The 16,708-nt window shown below is 40.8% G+C and overlaps 1 protein-coding gene and 1 long non-coding RNA gene across 2 annotated transcripts; one reads left to right on the top strand and one right to left on the bottom strand.

Moving 5' to 3' along the window:
- Window positions 1-405: 405 nt before the first annotated feature.
- LOC116261533 (serine/threonine receptor-like kinase NFP) lies at window positions 406-2,595 on the top strand. Its single transcript, XM_031640338.2, is given in 2 exon segments — window positions 406-1,127; window positions 1,130-2,595. Coding segments are annotated over 2 exon segments (1,932 nt in total). The 5' UTR covers window positions 406-433; the 3' UTR covers window positions 2,368-2,595.
- Window positions 2,596-5,299: 2,704 nt separating this feature from the next.
- On the bottom strand, window positions 5,300-5,961 carry LOC126410404 (uncharacterized). Its single transcript, XR_007574331.1, has 2 exons — window positions 5,722-5,961; window positions 5,300-5,511 (listed from the first exon to the last, which is right to left on the bottom strand). It is a non-coding gene; the product is annotated as an uncharacterized LOC126410404 (long non-coding RNA).
- Window positions 5,962-16,708: the final 10,747 nt, after the last annotated feature.

Below are 16,708 nucleotides of genomic sequence, written 5' to 3'. Positions count from 1 at the left end.
GATAATTTAGTAAGAGAATGGTTGATCGGTATGGGAATCTAAATTCATGAATCAATCTAATGTTGAGTGAATGGTGGAAACAACATGCCAAACGTAAAACAGGTGTTCAGTTCATGTTGGCTTTACAAGCACATCAAATAATAATTAAGAAATATTTTTGCATTTTAAGAACTAGATAAATTGTCCAAAGATGAGCTTAGATTCGAAAGCAATATGTTTTTATTAATTTCTTAATTTTTAGTGTTTTATTAATTTTTCAAAATGATTACCCTTTTTTTTGCTTTTTTTTTTTTCGAACAAAACAAGTCGTCTCGAAAAACAAGTCGTCGTATTATACAGAAAAAACCTTTTAAAACCCAAAAGCGATGGATCTGACGATGTTATAAACTTATATATAGACAAAAGAAAGCGGTGACTAGCAGGCAGTAGCAGGATGGGCCGCTCTCTTCTGTGCCTCTCCCTCCCCGTCACTTTCTTCCTTGTTTCTCTCTTCCCACAACCCTCCCAGTCTCAGACACCCACGGAAAATATCTCCTCCATCATAGGCTACACCTGCCCCAATCAATCTAACCGGCAACCATGCCAGACCATGGCCTTCTACAGAGCTCAATCCCCTCTTTTTGCCAATCTCTCAGCCATAAGTGATCTCTTTGGTGTTAGCATGCTATCCATCAAACAGGCCAGCAACCTCTCTTCTGAGACATCTCCCCTTGTGGATGGCCAGAAACTTCTCATCCCCATCAACTGTGATTGCATGGGCAACCTTTCTCAGGCCAACATCACCTACCAGATCAAAGGGGGGGACACCTTCTACTTGGTCTCCACCGTTTCCTTTGGAAACCTCACTACGTACCAGGCAGTTGAAGCAGCAAACCCCACCCTCATCCCTACTAACCTCGACATCGGCGTCATGGTCGTCTTCCCCATCCGATGCCGGTGCCCGACGCCGAGCCAGTTGCGAAAAGGTCTGAATTCCCTAATCACTTACGTTGTCGAGGCTGGCGACACGCTTCGTTCCGTAGCCACCATGTTCAATTCAAGTGTTCAGGACATCATCTCGGTAAATGGTGGACTGTCTAAACTTGTTCCTTACGATACCATCTTAGTTCCAGTTTCTCAATTTCCTCAATTCTCTCAGCCGACTCCCCATCTGGTCCGGCCCTTTCACCCTCTAGTCCTTCGCAGGTTCCACCAGGGAATTCCTCTTCAAAAAGGAATAGCGGTCTTGTTGTAGTCCTCTCCGTCTTGCTGGGTGTCTGCGGCATCCTCTTGATACTCTTTGTTGTTCTGTTTTGTGTGGTCTGGATGCGGAGAAAAAAGACCGAGGAATCCAAAATTGGGAAAAGGGGATCCATGGCGTTCTCTTCCTACGCAGAGGATGGACGTGCCTACTCCTCTGTTAATCACCATCTCAAGCCCCTCGTTTCCAATAAAGATTTCCTTGCAGATATCTCACAATGTCTAGACAAATATAACCTCTACTCTCTTCAAGACCTTCGCAACGCCACAAGTGATTTTCATCCGGATTCTTTAATCAAAGGCCATGTGTACAAGGCCACCATCGGTGACGAAGTGTTTGCCGTGAAGAAGATGAAATCTGACGTCTCAGAGGAGCTCAGGATCCTGCAGAAGGTAAATCACAGCAACCTGGTGAGGTTGGACGGGTTCTGCATTGATGCTTCAGAAGGTGAATGCTACTTGATCTATGAGTATGTGGAGAATGGATCTCTCTACTCATGGCTTCAAACCAGGAAGCTATTCAACTGGAAAACCAGAGTTCAGATTGCTGTAGATGTTGCTAGTGGCCTCAATTACATCCATGAGCACACTCAACCGAGTGTTGTCCACAAGGATGTCAAGAGCAGCAACATACTGCTCGACAGAAACATGAGGGCCAAGATTGCCAATTTCGGCTTAGCCAAGTCTGGTTGCAATGCGATCACAAGACACATTGTTGGGACTCAAGGTTACATGGCGCCAGAATATCTGTTGGATGGTGTAGTGACGACGAAGATGGATGTATTTGCCTTCGGTGTGGTGCTGCTGGAGCTGGTCTCCGGCCGTCTTGCGGTTGGAGAAGGTGGGAAGCTGCTGTGGATGGAGATACAGGGGATGTTGGACAATGGTGATACTGATAGAGAGGAGATAGTAAGGACATGGTTGGATGGTTCCCTAATGGAGAGTGGCGCTTGCTCCATGAAGAGTGTGATGAGTGTTGTGGCTATTGCTATGGCCTGCATACAGAAGGAAGCATCAGCAAGGCCCGGCATGGGAGATATAGTTTATATGCTGTCTAAGGCTGAGGAATTGTGTTTGGATTCACCTTCACAAAGATTGGAAATATCTTTTGATACTAGTGGAAGGTAAGGAGATAATAGCTGGTCCTTTGTAATGGTAAAGAGGTGCTTGAGAAAGCTTCTGTATAACTTGATGCGGAAGTGCCACCTGCTAGAACTGCATGACTGTAGAATTTCCCGTGTCAGTAGCATGGCACAACAGGAGTAGAAAGGATATATATTTGTTAAGATTTTGTTCTGCAGAATTAGTGTTTCCAGCGTTTTGTTTTATGAATATGATCAGCAAGTGTTTGCATTATATCATGCCAATCCAATCTCCCAAAAGGTTATGATGTGCTTGTACATGCACCAAAAATCTACGAAAGGCAACCCATAAACTTCTATTTCCACATAAACAGAAGCTTGCCCTGGTGTATTAACACAAGAACCAGGTCCGCGCCGAACTACAACTTGCACCCTCCTTGACAAGGAACTTCGTTCATGTTCTCGTAAGTTTATTAGGTCTTCAGAAAATTGATTTAGTTTGAAGAATTCGTGCAAGTAAAGTGTATGAACAATCTAGAACCAAAATATTGACAGAAGTTATCTTACAGGGGTTCCCCAATTGATGTTGAAATAACAGCTTGAAAGGGTCACCAGTATCCCACAACGTCGTCATGTTGGCCTACTTTTCATCTTGTTTCCTTCCAGGATCCATAGTTGCACTCATGGTCAATGCTTTCTCTCTCTCTCTTCATAGATAAACTGAATGGCCTGATGTAAATCAAGAGTAGGCGACTAGCCGTCCCTCGACTCGGCCCTCTAGTTTAAGTGCTTGTGCCATGTCTGGTGAAATTATGATCAGAAAAATAATTCCATCATGAAAACTATGGCCTTCTAGAAGCGCTAATTTTCCTTCCGATTCAGCCACCAGAAGCGTCATCACAGTGCTGATGCGTTTATTTGCTATTGAACTGGAAGAAGGCATATCTGATCCAGCACCATGAATTATTTAATCTGAAAGTGGACTAATTACGAGACTAAATTAGTTACACCCATGCTTGAATCAGCATGTTGACAGTGATGAAATTTACTAGTTCGTTATCTTGATTTTAAAGAAAAGGTGCAGATTACACATTGAATATTAATGCATTATTGGCAAACAAAGGTTGAAAGATAAGGACCAGAAGAGTGACGAATCAGAGGAGGGTTACTGGGTTAGGTAGGTGTAAAAGGCCCCCGGCAATTGAAACTTCCATCACAAGAGAACAACTGTTTCTCACACGAAAGTTCCTTTCACATGTTCAAAGTTCTCTCTTTCTCTCGGAAAACAATCTAATGTGTCGTACAGGTAAAAGAAAAAATTTTCGTGTGGAACTTTTCAAACAGTAATTCTCAATAACATTGCAGATGCTTCAAGTGGTCAATCTGCACGTTGCATAAAATTGTCATGGGTTCAAACCTCGTTGTCGCCTGTTAAGCAAAATTCTCGGGTGAAGGTTGTTAGTGTCTAAGGGACTACCTTTAAATTTCACAGTTGCAGAACCGGCTAGGTATGGAGTGGCTGGTCGTTTCCCACCCAAAATTTGGTTTGCCATTCTCGAAATATTGGAAAAAAAAAAGTGAGCGTGTAGCAAAATTTAAGCCACAAACGAGAAGGTCGTACTATGACAAAGGGAAAATGATAGCATGAAACAGTGAACAGCAGCCTTAGCATCCACAACTTCTTGCACATAGAATTTTTCTGTTCTCTGTTTCAGTCCACTAATTTCGTTGTTCAGGTTATAGTTGAGGTCGACAGAAAAATGTCAAAGTCAAAAAATAAACCGAGAAAGCCTTTGATTTATTTTCAGCGACTTATCTAATTTAAGAGGATAATAACTGAAGCAATTCACTGGCATGAGATTGACAAGTTGGGCAAGTGAACTCCTGGGAGATTTTCTGTTAACGGCTGCCTGATATAGTCGTGTAGATGAATGCAATTTTTTTCAGACGAACAGGTGCAAGGAATTAACAATTCCACGTACAACAAACATAATATTAATGGCGGTGTGTCATCACACATATATTCCGGTGTTTTTCCTAGAAATGGTGCCGATACTCTGTTTTTTAACAGAAAATGATTACTTTAGCAGGCCAGAATGCTTCAAGTATAGGATTATTTAATTGAAGAAATTGATGATCTTCATTAGTTATTATGCTGAGATGTACAAGTGCAAATGAATCTACAGAAGTATTGTAATCTATATGAGGAGGAGGTCCATGACGAAAGGTCACCCAATTCCGGTTTGCTCCTTTCAAGTATTGGGTATATTGTACTTACTCCTCCCTAGTTTTGCATGTTGGACATCCATTTTTTCCTAAACCGCTCTGTTTCAAAAGACAAATAAATCTCTGGAACCCATTATAAATCTTGGCCTCGTATGGAAGCTTAGAATTCATTTGATGGAGTATGAAACTTTCTATATACAGCGGGTGCTCTAGCTGGACTGCTGGAGCTGTGATATGCAACTTGTTAAAACATGAATGTCGCACCTTCTAAATATGCTTGGCACAGCCTTGTAAGTTGTGAACTGTCAAATTTTGGTGGTCTGGGCTAGAGAAGCACTTTCTAAGGCAAGCGATGTAAGTAGGTCAGATCCAGTTCAGATGCCGATGTGAGAGTTTATCACGGAATCATCTAATTAGTTCAGCCTTAAAAATCTAGATCTGGGCTTGAGTACAGAAATCAGATTTCTAGTATATAATATATATATATCCATCTCGAATAACCGGCCAGCTATACCGTGTAATCTCATTCAAATTTCTCTCCATATCAGGTTTGGAGTTGCAGAAGCTTCTACTGATGCTCTTGTTATTTCATGTTTTTCACATATAAAGTTTTGCAGACATTAACCGAAATCCATATTTTTTGACAAACTCAGTTACTCACAATAAAAAGTTGAACCTTCATTCACCTCAAAATCTTCTCAAAGCAAATAAAAAACCACCCACATATCTTCAGAATCGAAACTGCAGACCCCTTTTTAGGCAGACACAAATTCTTTTATTTCAAATCATGATGAGAAACACGATACTCCAACAGGGCACTCTTAGGTCCTACTGTCACAAGCCGTCAAGAAATCCTAGACTGGTCCAAACAATTCAAGGAGATGGTTTACATCCACAAGATGAACGCTTGTTGGCACAGTAGAAAAAATCTTTGCTTCCGACTCCATTATTCTAGTTTTCAAGCCTGCAAGTTTCATGAACAAATTGTCATTACCATGCAACTAAAGATTTATAATAAATGTTGTTGCCCTATTAACAATGAAAAGAAACCAACAGATTAAAACCAGGATCTTCTTACTTCGTTGTAGTTATATCCAGGTTAAACTTATATGGAGTTCTAAGTAAGGGCAGTAAAAAAGGAAACTGAGAACTGTTGGTGAAGGGGAAAATGCACCTGGTCGGGGATGCAGAGGGCCCTACACATGTTATCACAATCATAAGCACAGTAACCGTCGCAGAAGGCAGGACACATCAAGGTCATGCCCCTGCATGCACCAACGCCCATGCAGTGTGCATACTCTCCTATAGCAAGCCTCCTACCGTATCTCCTCTGACGAGGGCCTAAATTTGCAGCTGTAAGGTAGTTTGACCCACCAACAGACCCTCCCCCAGAGGTCCGCTTCCCTCCTCCGCCTCCCCCACCGCCGCCACAACCACTACTACTACTACCACCACCACCACCACCACCACCACCTCCTCCTTCTCCCCCACCACCGCCGCCACCTCCCCATCCCCATCCCCATCCCCACCCGTATCCGCATCCACAGGCACCACCTCCACTTCCACCTCTGCCGCCACCTCCGCCTCCAGATTTTCCTCCACCTCCACTTCCACCTCTGCCGCCACCTCCGCCTCCAGATTTTCCTCCACCACCACCACCACCTCCTCCTCCTCCACCACCACCACCACCTCCTCCTCCTTTTCCATCTCCTTCCCCACTGCCACTTCCACTTCCACCACAACCACTTCCCTTTCCACCCCCACTGCCACCTCCCTTCCCGCCTCCACCGCCTCCTCCACCACCGCTTCCACTTCTACAGCCACTTCCTTTTGGACCTCCTCCTCCACCTCCGCCTCCACCTCCACCACCACCACCACTGCCACCGCCGCCACCGCCACCGCCACCACTTGAGAACCCGTTTTTCGAGTCTGCAACGTTAATTTGCTTCCGCTCACCATTGCCCACGGTGCCGCTTACCTGTGATGAAAACCCGATGCCACTCTCATTCTTAACGTTCAAGCCATGGAGTCCACCACCGCCACCACGACCTACACCATTCAAGCTCTCCTCCTCAGAGGCAAGAATGCACGTGAGGCTGCACAGTTGCCCAATCACAGCAAACGCCACAACGAATACTATTCTCGCACCGGCCATCGTAGAGAAGAGCAAGCGAAGCCGCCCGTGAAACAGAGGAGGATGATAACAGAGCAATGGCGGGAAAAGACGGAGGGGGTTCCCCATTTAAATAGAAATGCACTCAAGACCTCGAATGGCGCTCGGCCCACTATATCTGAAGAGCCAAGCTGGCAAGCAGAGAAAAGGCTGCCAAAACGCAGCTTCGTTTGCACTCCATCATCTAGGAAAGCTTCTGACTCCCAAGAACCGCATCCATCTCTCTCTTCCTTCCCACCTCCCGTCTAACTTCTCCACAGCGAACTGCAAATGAGAGCACGGGGAATCAAGCACTCTACGTGCCTTAGGTAGAATTACTGCATGCCGGCAGCCTCCTTTCTAGGTAGTGGGCCTCACCCATCAGAAGAATGCTCGATTGCCCAACACCCCAAGCCATTATTTTCCATCATGCTTCTCCTACTGGCAAAATGATGCTACATACTAACTTTTGCATGAAAAAGAAGACATTGCTGAAAATATTTTTTGTTCTGTTTTCATCTTTAGACAGACAAGTTGCAGAGACTTAAGCAGACCCACCTAATTGGTTTTTCTTCAAACATCCTCCCCCCTCTTTCTCATCCTAATGCTTTGAGGAGGGGAACTCTTCCTCTTATCCCATATTACCATCGTCTTTCCCGTGGAGAATCCTGTTGCTTAACCACAAGGATGAATTTCGTCATGGTTTGGGAACACCATATCTGGCACTGAACAAAAATTGGAAATATTGCGGATAGCTTACAGCCAAACATATGAAAACTGGATTCCAGTTAAACTTTGTGCAGTGGAACCACCAAAACCTCCAAACAGTAAAGAAGTTAATCATTTACTGTGCATGATTTTGAACGGAGATGAGTTCGTTGGATAGCGGATGCGATTAGTTAATCGTTACATTGACCTGATCAGACAAAACGTCCCATGTATTATAAGATCTTAGAATGTTGTGGATGAAAGGATATAAGATCGGATCAGACAACACTTCAAGTGAAATGGGTTGCATTTTAGTTTTCAAGGATGAATTTAGTTAGCTCGTATATAGAAATGTAACGGATCCGTACTCACAAGGAAACTTCAATTTAAAACCAAAGCCTAACTTATCACTTATAATATTCTAGTCATAGTACTTATTAACCTTGTACTATCGGAAACGTAAGACAGATCAAATAGAAGACTGTCTTTTTATTACTTCTAGGTTGTGAGCATTGCTTGCGTGTCACCTTTCTTTTCTGTGGAAGATGGTCTCCCTCTTCCAGTGAAGTGGAGATTGTTAACTTGGAAGGTAGACAACCTGAGGTCATTTTCAGGGACGCGAGCAATAAGAACACTTTTGTCACTCCCATTAATTAAGTAATTAATATATATATATATATATATATATATATATATATATATATATGGTAGATGGCTAACAATTAAAACCGATCACGTCACATGAACATTAGTGACAGTTTGTAATTCAATTACGATTCCTAGTGCTTTTAGTAAAGATGTATGGTGCTTATTCATTTGATTATTAATTTTTACTATTTGCCACATAGTTTAGAATTCTTAAGCACACACACAAGGTGGGACTAAAATTAGCATTTAACCACACACACACAAACATAAAAGGCTGGATGCTGGTCGGGCTAGAGGCTTGTATAAGACAGGTCTCTAGGTGGTAGGACGTGACATCCAAGTTGAAGGGTGTACCATTCTATCACTGACACCGATGGGGCCTTAGGGCCTCGCTTTGGGCAGTGAGATGATCCTCTCGCTCACTCGAAACATGAAAGGCTGAATTTTCAAGTTTTTTTCTTATTTATTAGTATTGACCAATCTGAAGGTAGACAAAAAGAGAGAAAATAGGCGAGAGAATGAGAAAACAAGTGTTGAAAAAATCAGCCTTCCAACGTGTATATATATATATATATATATATATATATATATATATATATATATATATATATATATATATATATATATTCTCAGGGCTTTAATTTATTGAACTTTGTCTCTTTTCTTAGGAAAATGTGTAGCTACCAGAACCTTGTATAACAAACTTGATGAGAATCATTTGGAACCTTGATTTCAAGGAGGTTAGATGATAGAGATTAAGTTGTAGATATAAAAACCAAGCTGTTTCCAAGTTTACAGAATACCCTTTAAAGGAAAAAAGAGAAAAAAGAAGTAAACAAGTGAGTTTAGTTAAAGAAAACCAATTTTGCCTTTGAGGGTTAATTCAGAGTTGTAGAAAATAGTTCTACACTTACAACTTAATCTCCACCTAATAATCTCTTTTTGAATTGAAAATCTAGATGATTCCCATGTTAGCTACCAGTTTTTCCTCTTCTTATTAAATGCTTAATTCACAGTGGGCATTCAATAATTGAATAGATAAGAGCGGTTATTTAGTTTATTTTAACATTAGGTCGTCAAGATCTAATTAATCCTCTGATATGCTGGCTGAAAAGTACTGATATGGATCTCTTGAATTTAAAAAGCTGAAGCTCAATCCCCAGTGAAGGTACACCGGGCTTTTGTTGGCAATACCCAAATTCCCGTAGTGGCAGATTTTCGATTGAAAAATGATTGGCTGATGTCAAATTTTTTATGATACAACTCTTGAGTCGTGTTGTCGATAAAAACGGTACGAATTTTATGTTAAAGATATTACCTCGTTAAAGCATGCCGGATTTCTGCAATCTGGTTACTAGTATTAATTACTAATGTCACTGTGTACAGATGCAATTTTTATGAACCGATCCAGCCACATGTCAAGCTGCTTGGTCAGTTCCTTCCAAAGTTTAACCGTTCTGCAATAGTTGCAGTAATCAGCAGAGCATATAGTTAATGTCGATCTAAAATATTTTAGTTGATTTCTTTCTATTAAGTGATGATCTAAAGTTTTGTGTTGATTTCTTTCTAATGAGTAAAAATGCATGTATTTTGTCAGCCATTTTTGTCACTAAGTTTCCATTTTGTCAGAAAACTAGCAAGTGAAAACCCAATTAGGTTCAATCTTATTCTTATTATCTGATCAATTTCCTGCAGGAAGCCTCATACTTGGAAGTTATAATATATTTCGACCTGGCCGCTCCTACACGCCGCCCAGATTCATTTTGTAAGGTTGATTTGTAGAAGATGGTCTGCGTTTCGGAAGCTCCTGTGCTTAGACGCACACATCCTGTTTCAAGCTAGGCTTGGAAATGTTCAAAGTGATTTAATTTACCGCTGCTTGTCTTCTTGGAGAAAATCGATGTTGAGCGAAGGGTTGGTCCAGTTGGATCGGTGAAGCAATTTTCTACACGAGAGAGAGATGGAGAGAGGGCGAGGGTGAGATCTAGGGGCTGTGCAAACAAGGTTTTCACATTTTGAATTCACGAAAATGCAAGGCTTTCATATATTTTTTCCCATCAAACATGGTTAGGTTCTTCAGGAATTTTATTTCCTGTCCGTCAAGCACTGGTTAAGAAAGCAGGGCTGGAATTGTAACGCTTGCAAGGTAATGATTCTGGAATTTTGATTCCAGAAATTTATTTTGTGCCCATCAAATGGGCCCGATGCCTTCTTAATACGCCACCAAATTCAAACCATTTATCTAGTATAACCTCAATAAAGTCCTGTTTTTTATATTAGCCCATTCAGTTTACAATCTTTCCTTACTTTGTTCTGCAATATTTTTTGTTCTCTTAAAGAAAAAAAACATAGATGATATTAACTGGCTCTTGTACCTTCAGTTTTTTTTTTTTATTCTGGTTAATATGTGCAATAAAACATTATTGACTAAGTTATCTCTAAAAATATTTTAGTCGGAATAGCTCCATTCAGTAACGCGAAAGACACTTCTGTGCAGCCAAGAACTTCTTCATAGCAGCGCTTCGGATTGACGCTCCCACCCAACTGAAGGATTGCGAGATTGCACGTTGTTTCCTCACTTTCAAATGTGATCGATCATCACAACCCATCGAGTCATAGGTGCGATGCTTCTACAATTGAAGTTCAAGAATCTTCTTCACATGTTGCAGCTTCTCGTTGTGTGTATATATATAGTAATTGGTAGATCCCAGACTATAGTAGGTCAGGGACGATTAAAAATTGATTGCTAATTTTTTTTTTGTATAATCTAGCCACATAGGTATGATCTTATAATGTTTTAATGAGAATCGTACACTAAATCACTCATTTTTTTTAGTTTAACATACTTTTTTGGTAATAAAAAAATGAACGACTATTATAACATCAAACTTTTGATAGTGGAAAAATAAGTGTTTTTTTGTAAAAACAACTTGAGTTAAAACATGTTTTGCTATGAATTAGTATTTACAAAAATTGTATAATGCTCATGTTTTGTTTAAAATCTTTTTTGTCTTGTTTTTATCCCCGACATAAGTGGTCTAGGATACACACACACACGCACACATATATATATATATATATATATGTGTGTGTGTGTGTGTGTGTGTTTTGAAAGTACTAATGCAAACATCTTTACATCCCCCATCCCAAAAGAGCACTTTTTCTCAGTGGATGAAGTTGTTAGGCTGTAGTGAACAAGTGGATGGCCTATAAGCTCATCTAAAGTTGTATATGGCTTTACATGATTGTCCCCTTCTGGCCTCTCAAGTGCTTTTCCAAATCTCAACAAATAACTAGCTGCTTGCAACTCGGCCAAGTAACCATGCTTTTGCTTAATTTGCTCTGGAATCCAAAGATCGCATGCAGGAGGAATGCCGTCTGATTGAGATTAGGCCACCTACCGTGCGCGTGCGCACGCGTGTGTGTGTGTGTCTGCACACTGTGCGCGTGTGCGCCAGTGACGAGTGGAATTCCTTACAGTCCTTAATGAAAGCAGTCCTTAATTTTCTATATACTAAGCAAATTCAACTTTTTTGCGCAATCAGATTTCATACCGTCCATATTAAGTACCAGAAAATACTCTTATTGTAGGCATGCCCATCAATTACATCGTTGTAACCAACAATAAAAAGATGGGGAAAATCTATTGACACATCTTTAGCCCGTCTTCGATATGTGTGAAATTAGTTGGTTCCATGGATGAGTTGTCTGCAGTTTGATGACACCCTGCAAAATTAATGCAAGCACAAAAAGAAAAGAGAAGTATAATCTGGTATACCTTACTCCTTGTTGGAAAACTACTAAATACGGCTCATCCTTCATCATTATCTCAGGTGAAAGAAACTTGATGAAGTCGAATAAAATAAGAAACAACAACAACATATTTCCTTCCTCTGTGGCAGTGAATAAAGCACCTTTTCCTTTCCGACCTAAAAGGACAGCGACAAAAGATGCAAGATTTCATACTTTTAAGTTGTGGTCCTCGCTCAGCAATTTTCACTAAAAGCATGCCAAAGAAGCCCATAAACAAGCTCTCTGATCTTTTGTTTTGAATGGGGGCCAAAAGTTTGGTAGTTTTCCAACACAGGGATGCAAACATGGCCACTGAGGTAAACAGTAATTGTTTTCCCTCCTTTCTAACGAGTTAGAGATGTGGCGATGCATGCTAGGTTGGCAGTATCTGGTTCAGGCCCACCTATGAAGGTGGAACTTCACCTAACCCAGCCAAGAACCTTGGTGTGCATAAGGACACCAAGAAAATGATAGTTGTACTAGAACGCTGAGCCTTGACCAAGTGTCCACTAGGAAGTGGCTACAATATTACCTTTCACACACACACACCGACATCCACCCATGCCCATACACACCAACATTACATGCAAATTACATATAATGTACTGAAATTTTTTGGCAGTCCATCTGTAACAGATGTTGACTTTGGTATGGCTGGAACGCCTAAATTCTTCCTGCAATATAAACAAAGTTCATCCCAAAATCCACAACCCGTAAGATCTGCATAAAAAATTTATCCAACTGAAGTGAAGTTAGTGGCCTTCCATGTCTCGCAAAATAATACAACTGAAGGCCCTTTTTCCTTCCGTCATGAAAGCTGTTAATGGTGGTATACAGGTCTCACCACAAAATCTTCCACTACTTGAGAGCCGCATTGTGCTACCATGTTTGTCTCCCACAGTTTGGTCTATTTCTACGTAAAAAGGAGCCATTATAAGGTCACGTCCCAATTGGGCATCCACTTTGAGATTCGGGTTAGACTAGCTAGCTGGTGATAAACTGTTAAAGCAATCACAAGATATTATATATCCAGCTATTTGGAATCCAGAAGCTACATATTATTGTATGAGATGATGCCAATAAAGGCAAGATCTTAACCGCGTTTCCCGGCACTGCATCCCAGCTTTGATGTTTCGTCTGGCAAAACCTGCTTTGATGTCTTTTCATTTGTGGATGTTGTACCTGAATGCATGCTTTCATACATTAGCTAGCGTTTTTATTAGTGGATTCAGCAATCGATACTTCAAAACTTAATCACATTCATCTATGCCCTTATTTGTATCGAAACCTTGGAACCACAGTCAAAGACTGATCAGGGCATCCATCATGGTGAATATAAACCGGCCCGACCTTTGGCTTAGGCACATCTATAAAGAGTATTGATCAGGAAGTGTATATATTTATATATACACACACACACACATTTAACATATATAAACGGCTGTATTAAGCCCCTAAAACCTGGTTGTAAGTGTTCCAACTGCAAAAAGCCATTCCAATGGGTGCAGCCAAAATTCCAAATGCCCCAGGACCTACCATGGTAAATACGCATTATGACGCCTTTAAAGCTTTACACGTTTCTTGTCCAAGGCCAGCAAACTATTGCTGACATTAGGAGACTCTTGTTCATATTCTTCAGTTTCTTGTACTTTTTGTTGTTTTACTTTCTGTTCTTATCTTTCAAATGAAACAGGAAAATCTGTGTATTAATGACGATAGTAATATGTTTCGGTGAGTGTACATACTTCGTCAGGTTAATTCTTCTCTACCTGTACTTTGGTTTCTGCAGTAATTCATCCTCTGCCGACCAGAAATCTGATTGGCAGTCCCAGTGTGACGAATTCATAAATTCCTAACTGCATCCCATGTTATTAGTTGAGCATTTATTAATTGACCATAAGTGCATTGAAGCCTGCCACCACGTAGGTTCAGGTCCCTCGGAATGATTCTTCTTACCCTGTTCCTGGACATTGCAGAAGAAAAATAATCCAGGCATTAATTCTTGCAATATTGTCCTGCAGATTCGGTAACCAATTTCTCCCCCACACTTCATGGCATTTTTGCTCCAGAAAATTTTCATGATAAGAGGGATAGCATCAAACAGAGGAAAAAGTTCGTTCGTATATCTCCATTTTCGTTTTTCCTGCGTCCAAGATAAAGTTGTTCTTATTTTGTGTGTCGAATTATTCTCCATCAGTTCTTTAACTGGATATTTTTAAGTGATTGCTGTAGTTTGGGACCATTCTTTTATGAGTCCAACATGGATCATGGCAGATGAAATGAAACCAGATTCACCAACCAATCTAAAGGAGAAATCTAAGCCATTGAACTTACCCTGCCGACTCAAGAATGACAGCTACCTGTTATAGGTGGTCCTGCAGCTCGAGGCACAGGTCAAATGGGAGGTGGCATTATTGTCGCTTGATTCAAATATATGGCTGTCAGTCGATTGGATTTTTTCGAGCCTGCGCAAGTTGATAATTTTGCAATGGAATGATGAGCCAGACCGGATTGATAAGTATTAAGATTATGTCCACAGAAGCTTTCTGTAGTCTCCGGCCAGGAGAGGTGATCGTGGTCTTCCTGATTTCGAGATTTGAGATCGCCATGGCAGCCGCTTCCCTAGTCTGCCTGGTTGTGAGAAGAGAGTCTGGATTTTATGCTACAGAAACTCAAAATGGTACCGGCTTAACTTAGGTGGATCCACCTTGGGATCATTCCTGTGGGCGGCCAATTACCAGTACCATCAACCAGAAGCATATGTTTTTAGGATGAACACTTAAGACGTAAGAATGTCTTTTTGGCAGAGCAACCTTGATCTGTTGCATTAGCAATTCACTGAAGGGATAATTTCTAGTTTCATCTCAATAATCGAAAATAGTACCAAACTGCGGTCATGCCCATCGATCGTGCATAGCTAAAAGTTAAATGTGTATCCATCCTCTAACTTTAGCCCAAGTATATTGATTGGCCAGAGGTACATGACAAGATATGCGACAAATTGAAAGGCCCTCAAATATAAAGTATCTCAGTGGAGAAGAATCCGTTCGTAGTGATCTCTCAAGCCCAACATCAGTACAAATGCAAAATTGTCGTCTACACAAGGATTCACGAAGGAATTATTAAATTAAGTTCTTTGATACGTTAGTTGTGCATTATAAACACAAACCTACAGTCCTATACGTTGGAATTTACATAACAGCCTGCTTTCTGCAATGGCAAGTGCGTGAACCATATTTGGTTGCATGGGTGGTGGGCCGGTGGCCTTCTTTATTTGATTTTTTGAGGTTTTATACGTAATCAACCCAAGCGTATATATCTCAGCCAAGTATACTTAGTGATCCTGAGAAACGATATCAGATTTACAAAAGAAGCATCCTTCATATTCCTGATGGGAATTTAATGCTAATAAAGATGCACCAAGGTTGGCAGCGAATGTGTGTCTTGATCTTAATGAAAGCTTCCCTTCACCACATACTCCTTGTTCATGTCCTCATTTCCCCGAATTTCCATTCCTTCTGCAAGATGAAGTAACACTTAACAGGAGACACAGTTTCATATTCTGTAAAATTGGTGGAGAAAAAGAAGGCAGCATTAAGCTTCTGGTCAATAAAATGTAGAGGATGAACTTACATCACCTGAAAAGCATAGACTAGAGAAAAAGGAAGAGGGGCTTCCGCTTAGAGTGGCATGAATAAGAGGAACTGGATATGGACAAGTGAGAACAATGAGAAGTTTGGGCATGCATTTACCTCCATGTATGCATGCATCTGTTGGCCACTCGATGTGTCCCCTTCCTATTGGGATCAGAAGACATAAATAAGGGGATGAAACAACTCACGTACTGCCACACAGGGAGGACTACACCAGGCAAAATTCCTTATTCCTTGAAGAATTCAAGGTAAACTCCAACATGGGTAGCATCAGCCAGCTTCAGCCATTGATGATACAATAGCGACGTCGGGTGCCGTGAAAGAGACATAATGTGATTTTCTCCCATACATGAACGTTAAAAAGGAGTCAATGGCACCGCCTTCCGTCCAAGAAATGAAGGCCTAAATATTAACTGTGAGAAAAATGTTTATATGAGGTTGAGAATCGCAGGCTATACACTATATGATGCTGAAAAAGGTCACTTGTTAGATGGTTTCGCCAGAAAAGGTAGTGCGAGTTCGCAAAAAAAGGAGGAATGAGTTATCGCTTGGGGACTAACGTTCAAAACAAGAGTGGTGTTGCTTTCCAAACAAAAGAAGGAAAAGTAGATAAAATGAACAAATCCAAAATCAAGCAGCCCACTATACTGACTTGCTTATATGGTTATTGGCTCCAATATCCCGCGTATAAATTTAACTTCTTTATGGTTATTGATGCACCAAGACCACATTGATGGCCTATATATAAGGTCACATGCTCCCGATCTCCATCCAATGATGGCCAATCAATCCATTCCATTGCATGGACGTGACTAAATACTGCCCTAAGCATCAGGGCTGAAGGATTTCTCCAAACCCAGAAGAAGAAATCGAAATATCCTAATATGTATATATATATATATATATATATATATATATATATATATATATATATATATATAAACACAATTACGTACAAGTGACAAGGAGTTTGTGACATCAGCAGCTACATCAATATTCGTTGGTTCGGACACCTTTCGCTCTTTGTGTTCGGTTGCTTATATCGCATAAAGTATGAGAGAGAGAGAGGTGTTCAAAATAGCTATATATGGGCTTACCTTTTTCTGTCAAACTCATGCACCTGAGATCCTACTAAAAAATTGTATGAATTTGGTGTGGGGCCGAATCTAACTCGATGTATGGGATTAAAAATATTATATAATAGCCGC

The sequence above is a fragment of the Nymphaea colorata genome, chromosome 9 (genome assembly GCF_008831285.2).
Source record: "Nymphaea colorata isolate Beijing-Zhang1983 chromosome 9, ASM883128v2, whole genome shotgun sequence".
Taxonomy (NCBI): domain Eukaryota; kingdom Viridiplantae; phylum Streptophyta; class Magnoliopsida; order Nymphaeales; family Nymphaeaceae; genus Nymphaea; species Nymphaea colorata.
Note: the sequence above shows the minus strand (reverse complement) of the source record. Positions and strands in the feature narration are given on the sequence as shown.